This window comes from Pistacia vera, unplaced genomic scaffold, assembly GCF_008641045.1.
Source record: "Pistacia vera cultivar Batoury unplaced genomic scaffold, PisVer_v2 Contig907, whole genome shotgun sequence".
Lineage (NCBI taxonomy): Eukaryota > Viridiplantae > Streptophyta > Magnoliopsida > Sapindales > Anacardiaceae > Pistacia > Pistacia vera.
In genome coordinates, this window is record NW_022196787.1 from 60467 (window position 1) to 71126 (window position 10660).

The 10660-nt window shown below is 35.4% G+C and overlaps 1 protein-coding gene and 1 pseudogene across 1 annotated transcript; both read right to left on the minus strand.

The window, feature by feature from the left end:
- Positions 1-1044: 1044 nt before the first annotated feature.
- LOC116119824 lies at positions 1045-3031 on the minus strand (annotated as a pseudogene).
- A 5070-nt stretch (positions 3032-8101) lies between these two features.
- LOC116119825 (pentatricopeptide repeat-containing protein At1g20230-like) lies at positions 8102-10331 on the minus strand. The gene is given in 3 exon segments (XM_031405748.1): positions 8102-8520; positions 8523-9914; positions 9965-10331. Coding segments are annotated over 3 exon segments (2091 nt in total). The 3' UTR covers positions 8102-8188.
- Positions 10332-10660: the final 329 nt, after the last annotated feature.

Below are 10660 nucleotides of genomic sequence, written 5' to 3' on the forward strand. Positions count from 1 at the left end.
AATATCAAACATACTTGTCTACTCTACCTAAAGCCTTGAAGATTATACTGCTTATACTAGTATAATATACTTTGGAAGAGCTAGGCCCTCCTCATAAGGAAGAACACTTTTTTGTTTAATTGAAAAACTTCATTGTTATTTATTTTTTTTGAAAGGAAAAAAAAAAAAGGCTATGCTAGGCAAAGTATAGGCTGATGAACAAAGTGATACAGTGAGAACATAAATTCCATATAACTGATATTACTCATCATAATTGGGAAAACAGGCTAAATAATTTATATACTATACAGTACTTGAAGAATGCATCCAGTTTCTGCTCTCCATTCCACCAATAAAGAAGCACCAAAAGCAAAGAATTTTAGTTATGTTGAACTTGATAAAGGTTCAACCAACATGCATCAGAACCGAGGAAATGCTTGACATTCATTGACTCATATGTACACATATCTCTCAGAGTATTTAGTATTTTGTCAAATGCCAAAGAAACAAAAGATTATCACTAAAATGGATTTGAATCAAACATATAAAACTGCTTTAAAAACACTTGCATAATAGAAATTGGATAGGCATGAGATATGCTCTAGCATAGTGGCTGGAATCCACGAAAAATGAATCACGAAAGCACGAGAAGATGTCAAATCCACGATGAAACAATTCACAAAGGAATCATCAAGAAATTTTATTTAAAAAAAAATCATTCATCATTGTTTGTACAATAACAAGCCTATTTATGCTAAACTAATCCTAACGTTACTAGAACAAGAAATAAGAAAATCCTTATATTATGTATCATTAGAACAAGGAGTTATATAATAAGAAAGTAAGGCTTAACTGAATTGAAACTTCCTATATAAACAAAACTCCAAATGAAATGAAGAAACTACTTAAATTCCTAAAATGAAACCCTAAATAAATAAGAAAATCAAATAAAGAAAGGGAAACAACGAGGAATCATAATTTAACCATAATTTTCCTGCATCACCAAATGACTCAATTGCACAAATTCACTTCCTCCTTTTCAAGAGTGAATGAGTGATGCTAAATTTACGAGTCAGCTATAACATTTTTCCAACAATAATCCCCACAAGAACAAACTCCATCTTTAAAATGATGGAACCTCTTAGTGTCTCTAACAAATATGTCTCTCCTCTAAAAATTGGATATAAATTTTATAACAACATGGCAATCAAAGCAGATTCTGGGGTTCTTAATCACATGAAGTGGAGCAACTGGTGGAGTATTAAGAAGTCCAAGCACTACAGCCAATTTCTCACTGTGCCCACACAACATCAGCTCCTTATCCTACTCCGCCATGTCTTGCAACACAAAGTCATGTGGAAAGTAACTTGACTTCTTCATCTCCATGTTTAATTTATTCAACTTCTCCATGATTTGGGCCATATGAGGATGCGATTCATCTCCGACAAGAAGCATGCGCACTTTATTTTTGACCTAAATCCAACTACAGCAAGGGCTTTTCCTCAAACCCAAAGCTTTCATCATATCTCTCACCGCGTCAACCTCAGTCCACATGCCTTTGGAAGCATATATATAGGATAGTAGGATGTAGTTCCCAGAATTTGTAGGTTCCAGTTCAAAGAGATGTTTAGCAGCAGCCTCACCTATGCTCACATTACCATGAACACTGCAAGAACTAAGCAAAGCTCCCCAAACACAAGTGCTTGGCTCGAAAGGCATTCGCTGAATCATATCATAGGCCTCTTCTAGCCTTCCAACACGACCTAGAAGGGTTGCCATGCAACCATAATGCTCCATGCTTGCTTCAATACCATGCTCTTTACACATGCTATCAAAAAACTTGTAGCCTTCATCAGCTAGGCCAGCCTGGCCGCAGGCAGATAATACACAAGTGAATCTAATAGAAGAAGGCTTTTGTCCACTTCTTTGCATCAAATGAAAAGTCTCTATAGCTTTTTTAGCCTCCCCATGCATAGCATATCCACCCATTACAGCGTTCCAACAAACCAAGTTTTTGCATGACATCATATCAAAACAAAGTTGAGACATTTGAATCCTTCCACACTTTGCATACATATCAATTAGGGCCGTAGACACAGAAATATCATCAGATATTCCTCTTCTGATAGAAAAACAATGAGCCTCCTTCCCGAGCATCAATGCTGCAATACTTCCACGGGCTAATAGCAAGCAAGGTATTGTAACATTGTTTGGCTGCATCCCCGCTGTCTGCATCTCTCTAAAAAGTTCCAATGCCTCAATACTTTTCCCATTTTGTGAGAAACCAGCAACCATTAACGTCCAAGACACAACATTTAATTCCACTCCTTGGCTCTAGAATTGCTTAAAGACCTCCAATGCATTGTCAACAAGACCATTCCTACAGAGACATGTAAGAAAAGCACTGCAAACACCTACATCCAAATTTTCCATCTCATGAAACACTTTCGACATATTCCATGTACACGCACACTTTCCATACATATCAATAAGTGAAGTACTAACACACTTGTTCTCCGATAACCCGTCCTTAATCACAAAACTATGAATCTGAATCCCAAGTTTGGGATTCTCCTTCTCGCCTAGAGCGGAAAAAACGATAGAAACTCTATGCTCTTCGGGCGTAAATCCTTCAAAATGCATCCTTTGAAACAAAAGAACCGCCTCATCATAATGTCCGCTATGATTAAACCCTGCAATCATACCATTCCAGGTAAACACATTGGGCTCCACTCTTAAACGACCTGTCTCATTAAATTAAACCCGTATACAGAAACCATTGCATGAACTTGTTTTCCAGTTCCAATGACAACAATCCAGTGCAAGCCTTAAGAATATTAGGAAACAAGTAAGTATTAGGTGCCATACTGTGAGAGAGCATTTGAGCGAATACACGGAGTGATTGAGTAAAAGGATTTTGTTTCAAGTAGGCGTAGATAAGAGTAGAGTAAGAAAAGGTTGTCGGCTCAAAAGAAGAAGAAAGGATTTGGTTTGCGCCATCAAAGTCTTGGTGATTTGCATATTGAGACCGAAGCTTTGTAGCGAGATCCATGTCATTAGAGACTCTAGTTTTGAGAATTTGAGCATGCGCTTACTGTGTCTGTGATAGAGATGATTTGAGTGAGTTGAGGGTATGAAAGATTGAACGTTTAGGGTTTTTGAAGAGAGGAAGAGCTTGTTTCATCAAGTTCATCATTCGTTACAACCTTATTTTTCAAGTGCAAAGTAACATTATATCAGAGAGCCCTGATTGTTTCACCTTTCACGCAATGGTAAGTTAAAGTTTGCCTCAAAAGACTGAGAAGTATTTTCTAAACGGTATCGTACATTTAAGCTAATTAAATAAATAAAAGAGAATATTTATTTTTAACTATGGATAAATAAATAAAACATTCTTTCTTGCCGACCTGTAATGACTTCTTTCTACTAGTATACTTTATAACATATGCAGTGAAAATATACATAATTAGCATATGAAAAATAGTTGGGCCCAATTTTTCTTTACTTACAAAAATATAATTCTTTACATATACCAAAATAACAAGTACAAAAACTTAGCAACGGTGGACAGTAATGCCAATTCTTGCTGCTTGACAACTCCCTTCCGACCGCTGCTCACCTATTTCCTGCAAAAACATGGAAAAACAATGGGATGAGCATAAAAATGGTCAGTAAGTAAATCCCTTAACTCTTCTCCCTCTTTGGTTCTTTCCTTCCTTAATTCTCTTCTTCTTTCTTTCTTTCTCTTCTTCTTTCTCTGTTTCTAATTCTCACTGTCCTTTTCTTTCTTTCTAATTCTCTCTATTCTTTCTTTCTTTTTGTTCTTTCTTTCTCTATGTTCGTTCTTTCTATTCTTTCTAACCATGATGGAATTCATGGTGATATGCATGAATGAAATGCATATGTAAGAATGCATAGAAATGCATTTTCTTTCTTCTTTCTATTTCTCATTCTATTTATTTTCTTTTCTTTTTCTTTCCTTTCTTTTGTTTTCTTTCTATTCTTTTCTTTCTCTCTTTTTCTTTTCTTGCTTGATCAAGTTCTTCACTTCTTTTCTTTGCTTGCTTGCTCAAGCTTTCTCATTCTTTCTTATTCTTTCTTTTCTTAGTCTTTGCCGATCAGACTCGATTGATGCATGGATTTGGAACCTTGGCCATGTGAGTGAGTACAGTCCTCATCTACATCCACTCTTGCGGACCGTACAAATTCTTTCTTTCTTCTTAGGCCGCTCAATTGAGGTGGCGTGCATGTAGGAATTCTTCTTGGTACAACCCTCATCCACATACACTCTTATGGGTTGTACAATTCTTCTTCTTCTTTTTATGCCACTCAATTAAGGTGGCGTGTATGTGGGAACTTCTTCTTAGCACTCACGGTTCCCCATCGCACAACCTATTCTTTTCTCTTCTTTAATACTTTTCTTTCTTTAATTTTTTAATGCTTATTCTTTCTTTCTCTTTATTCTTAGAGTGTTTTATTCTTAAAATTCTTTATTCTTTCTTAAGTTATTACACATATATAAATGTATGCATATGGATGGCTCATGCTTAAATTTTTTACTTAAATGCACTCATGAAATGCAAATATGCAATGTTGCATAAAATTAAGGTTTCTACTCATACTCATACTTCTCTTAGGTATTTCATCAAACAATAAATGTGCATATACAAACTCTACTTTAATTATAATTCTATTTGTTCTTAAACCATTCAAAATGAGAGTAAAACTCTCTTGTATCATGTAACAACTACTGAAAACTAGGACAATGCATGCATAATAACAATATAAAATTGGGCCCCAAAAATTTCTTTTCATTAGAAATCATATGTCTTTTATACACAAAGATTACTGTTTACAAAAATGCATTTTAAAAGACAAAACAGGGGAAAACAGTGTAGCTATTCCTCTTCGCTTGCCGACGCCCCTCCGACTGCGTCATCACCTAGAACCTGCATCCACAAAGGAAAATAACGGGGAACTTGTTGGAGTGGTTCTTAAAACATCATGTTAAGATTCACAGCATCAATGGCATATTATTTTCAAATTGTAAACTAGTTAATTGTATTTCTCTAATAAATAACGAAAGATTCAATCTAAAAAGAATTATAGAAATTAATGAGTACACCTATGATGTTTGTGTGCATGATGTTAATTTATATTTTAAACATCATGCACTTTGATATTAGCTCAAGTTTATGTCTAAATTCTCGTTTTCACATTTGATAGGTTTTATATAGTCAATCTTCTTAGTGTTTTTATTGATTCATTATTTTAAAGCTATTTAGGTTGCTAGTGATTTGAGGGAGTTGTGGTGAGTATGATAGTGATGGAGTTTCGTGAGTGAGAAGAAAGTATATGAATCGGTACAAAGTGTTGACGTAGTTTAAATGTTATTTAAGCCATATAATGACCAATTACGACTCTTAACAGGTTTTTAGACAGAGCTGTGAATCGTCACCTAGAATATTTATTTTGGTTTTTAACCATCTTTACAAGCGAGTGAGAATGTAAAACCTACTCCAGTTTTCGTCCATTGATTTCAAGCATTTATGGCCGTTTATTTTGAGGACAATAATTATGTCAATCCACAGTGGAGTGCAAGTGGACCCTTTCAATCTAAAGGACCTGACTACTTGATTGATCACTAAAACAAAATCTTAGCTGATTTTATGGGATGCTAAAACCATGCTATAAGTACAAAGATAATATCCAATTATTCTAGAGTGAAAGATGAACAATGTTTTTCGTAACTAAACTGATGAACATATACCTATGTCATTGAGGATTTTCTATGTAATATTTGGTTTATATTAGTCTTTTTGGAGTCAAACCACATGAATCTGCACCGATCCATCTAAAATACATCAATCTACACAACCCTTCCAGTAGTCGCATCATATAAAGTTATAGATTACTTGTGTTTGATAAAGGGCTACAATTCTAACAAGCAACTATGGGAATAGTCTAGCAAAAACTAGGTACCTCACACTAAAAAAGCTTTAGTTTTGTTGATCTCTAGTTACCGAGAAGAATATATTTGACATTTGAGTGATGAGGTTTCTTCGACACATTTCAAATAAGCAATTAAATCAACATAGTCAGCCAAGGCCAGTGAATAAGCATAACCCATAAGTGTTGTAACTCTTACAAAATATAATCAGCCTGCAAAGTTTAGCAATTAACAAATGATGTGACCAATCTCTAAATGTAACTAGTTAGTTAGATTGACAGTGAATACATTATAGGTGCAAGTTCCCTAAATTAGCTCAAAATCTGTGCAAAATCTGTAGGCGTTAGGCACGGGAAAAATGTACTATGTCTCCTGTGTGAGGATGAATGAACTTACTAATATAAAATGATAATCCTAAAACATACCGCATACTGAAATAAGAAGTTAGTGCAAGAAATTTAGCCTAATCATCTACCCAAGACCAAAGCATGGAGGCAAAGCCTCTCTATATCAGAGACCAGCTTCAAGATTTTTCCATGACATGGCCCGAAGCAGAGACTTATCTGCATTCTTCGTCCCCCCATACGTGCATGTGCATGGATCTATGACCGAAATTGCAAACAGGATACTGAAAGTACAAATAATACAAGAGTCAAAACTTTTATAATGGAATAACAGCAATATGATTTAAAAGACATTAACAATTATAATAGAGCGAACCAAGTTCATGGCACCATTTGTCTATCAAGTTCAACTCAACCCAAACTGCACAAAAGAATTTCTCAATAGACTACAAAGAATAATAAACTGTCCTACTGGATTCTTCATCTTTTTGTCCTGTATTTTTAAATATCAAACATACTTGTCTACTCTACCTAAAGTCTTGAAGATTATACTATTTATACTACTATGGTATACTTTGGAAGAGCTAGGCCCTCCTCATAAGGAAGAACACTTTTTTGTTTAATTGAAAAACTTCATTGTTATTTATTTTTTTTTTTTAAAGGAAAAAAAAAGTCTATGCTAGGCAAAGTATAGGCTGATGAACATAGTGATACAGTGAGAACATAAATTCCATGTAACTGATAGATACTACTCATCATAATTGGGAAAACAGGCTAAATAATTTATACAGTACCTAAAGAATGCGTCCAGTTTCTGTTCTCCACTCCACCAATAAAGAAGCACCAAAAGCAAAGAATTTTAGTTATGTTGAACTTGATAAAGGTTCAACCAACATGCATCAGAACCAGGNTTATACTGTTTATACTATTATAGTATACTTTGGAAGAGCTAGGCCCTCCTCATAAGGAAGAACACTTTTTTGTTTAATTGAAAAACTTCATTGTTATTTTTTATTTTTTTTTTTGAAAGGAAAAAAAAAAAAAGTTCTGTGCTAGGCAAAGTATCGGTTGATGAACAAAGTGAAATAGTGAGAACATAAATTCCATGTAACTGATACTACTCATCATAATTGGGAAAACAGTCTAAATAATTTATATACTATACAGTACCTGAAGAATGCGTCCAGTTTCTGTTCTCCACTCCACCAATAAAGAAGCACCAAAAGCAAAGAATTTTAGTTATGTTGAACTTGATAAAGGTTCAACCAACATGCATCAGAACCGGGGAAATGCTTGACATTCATTGACTCATATGTACACATATCTGTCAGAGTATTTAGTATTTTATCAGATGCCAAAGAAACAAAAGATTATCACTAAAATGGATTTGAATCAAACGTATAAAACTGCTTTAAAAGCACTTGCATAATAGACATTGGATAGGCATGAGATACGCTCTAGCACAGTGGCTCGCAACCACGAACAATGAATCGCGAATGCACGAGAAGATGTCGAATCCACGACGAAACAATTCACTATGGAATCATCAAGAAATTTTATTTAAAAAAAAATCATTCATCATTGTTTGTAGAATAATAAGCCTATTTATGCTAAACTAATCCTAATGTTACTAGAACAAGAAATAAGAAAATCCTTATATTATGTATCATTAGAACAAGGAATTATATAATAAGAAAGTAAGGCTTGACTAAATTGAAACTTCCTGTATAAACAAAACTTCAAATGAAATGAAGAAACTACTTAAATTCCTAAAATGAAACTCTAAATAAATAAGAAAATCAAATAAAGAAAGGGAAACAACGGGGAATCATAATTTAACCATAATTTTCCTACATCACCAAAGGACTCAATTTCACAAATTCACTTCCTCCTTTTCAAGAGTGAATGAGTGATGCTAAATTTGTGAGTCAGCTATAACATTTTTCCAACAATAATCCCCACAAGAACAAACTCCATCTTTAAAATGATGGAACCTCTTAGTGTCTCTAACAAATATGTCTCTCCTCTCAAAATTGGATATAAATTTTATAATAACATGGCAATCAAAGCAGATTCTTGGGTTCTTAATCACATGAAGTGGAGCTCCTGGTGGAGAATCAAGAAGTCCAAGCACTACAGCCAATTTCTCACTGTGCCGACACAACATCAGCTCCTTATCCTGCTCCTCCACATCTTGCAACACAAAGTCAGTATGTGGAAAGTAACTTGACTTCTTCATCTCCATTTTAATTTATTCAACTTCTCCATGATTTGGGTCATCTGAGGATGTGATTCATCTCTGGCAAGAAGCATGTGCACTTTATTTTTGACCTTAATCCAACTACAGCAAGGGCTCTTCCTCAAACCCAAAGCTTTCATCATATCTCTCACCGCATCAACCTCAGTCCACATGCCTTTGGAAGCATATATATAGGATAGAAGGATGTATTGCCCAGAATTTGTAGGTTCCAGTTCAAAGAGATGTTTAGCAGAAGCCTCACCTATACTCACATTACCGTGAACACTGCAAGAACTAAGCAAAGCTCCCCAAACACAAGGGTTTGGCTCGAAAGGCATTCGCTCAATCATATCATATGCCTTTTCTAACCTTTCAGCACGACCTAGAAGGGTTGCCATGCAACCATAATGCTCCATCCTTGCTTCAATCCCATGCTCTTTACACATGCTATTAAAAAATTTGCAGCCTTCATCAGCTAGGCCAGCTTGGTTGTAGACAGATAATACACAAATGAAGCTAACAAAACAAGGCTTTTGTCCACTTCTTTGCATCAAATGAAAAATCTCTATAGCTTCTTTAGCCTCTCCATGCATAGCATATCCACCCATTATAGCGTTATAACAAACCAAGTTTTTGGATGACATCATATCAAAACAAAGTCGAGACATTTGAATCCTTCCACACTTTGCATACATGTCAATTAGTGCCCCAGACACGGAAATAGCATCAGATATCCCTCTTCTGATAGAAAAACAATGAGCCACCTTCCCGAGCATCAATGCTGCAATACTTCCACAGGCTGATAGCAAGCAAGGTATTGTAACATTGTTTGGCTGCATCCCCGCTGTTTGCATCTCTCTAAAAGGTTCCAATGCCTCAATACCTTTCCCATTTTGTGAGAAACCAGCAATCATTGACGTCCAAGACACAACATCTAATTCCGCTCCTTGGCTCTGGAATTGCCTAAAGACCTCCAATGCATTGTCAACAAGACCATTCCTACAGAGACCCGTAAGAAAAGCATTGCAAACAACTACATCCAAAAATTCCATCTCATGAAGCACTTTGGACATATTCCATGTACACGCACACTTTTCGTACATATCAATAAGTGAAGTACTGACCCAGTTGTCCTCCGATAACACGTCCTTAATCACAAAACCATGAATCTGAATCCCAAGCTTAGGATTCTCCAAGTCGCCCACAGCGGAAAGAACACTAGAAACACTATGCTCTTCAGGTGTAAATCCTTCAAAATGCATCCTTTGAAACAAAAGAACTGCCTCTTCATAATGTCCGCTTTGATTAAACCGTGCAATCATATCATTCCAAGTAAACACATCGGGCTCCACCCTTAAACAACCCATCTCGTTAAAGAGTTTTTTCGTTGCATCCATAGTCCCTTGTCGCGTAATAGATGTTTAGCAGTAGCCTCATCTATACTCACATTACCGTGAACTTTACAAGAACTAAGCAAAGCTCCCCAAACACAAGCGTTTGGCTTGAAAGACATTCGCTCAATCATATTATATGCCTCTTCTAGCCTTCCAACACGACCTAGAAGGGTCACCATGTAGGCATAATGCTTCATCCTTGCTTCAATACCATGCTCTTTACACATGCTATCAAAAAATTTGCAGCCTTCATCAGCTAGGCCAGCCTGGCTGTAGGTAGATAATACACAAATAAAGCTATTAGAACAAGGCTTTTGTCCACTTCTTTGCATCAATTGAAAAATCTCTATAGCTCCTTTAGCCTTTCCATGTATAGAGATTTTACTCTGTGTTGGTGTGGTACCAAGAGATTTGGCATGAGGCATGGATAACTTATTGAATTACAATGATAGATATTAAATAAACAAAGGCGGGTTTGTCTCAAATAAGCCTAATAGAAAAAGTTTTGTGCCATTCTAATGATCTTTTTTTTTTTTTTTTTTTTTTGGCCATTAAAGTTTAAAGCTTGGCCACAAATGTAATTGTTAATTCTAAAGGCCTAAACTTTTTGCCAAAATTATTTCCATTGCAGTCATGGAAAAACTCATAATATTATTTTTCAAACAGAAATCGAATTTATTAAGTTTTATGATTTTCATTTTTAATATCCTCCAATATCTTAATATATCTTCATAACAAATGATTGATGTGAAAT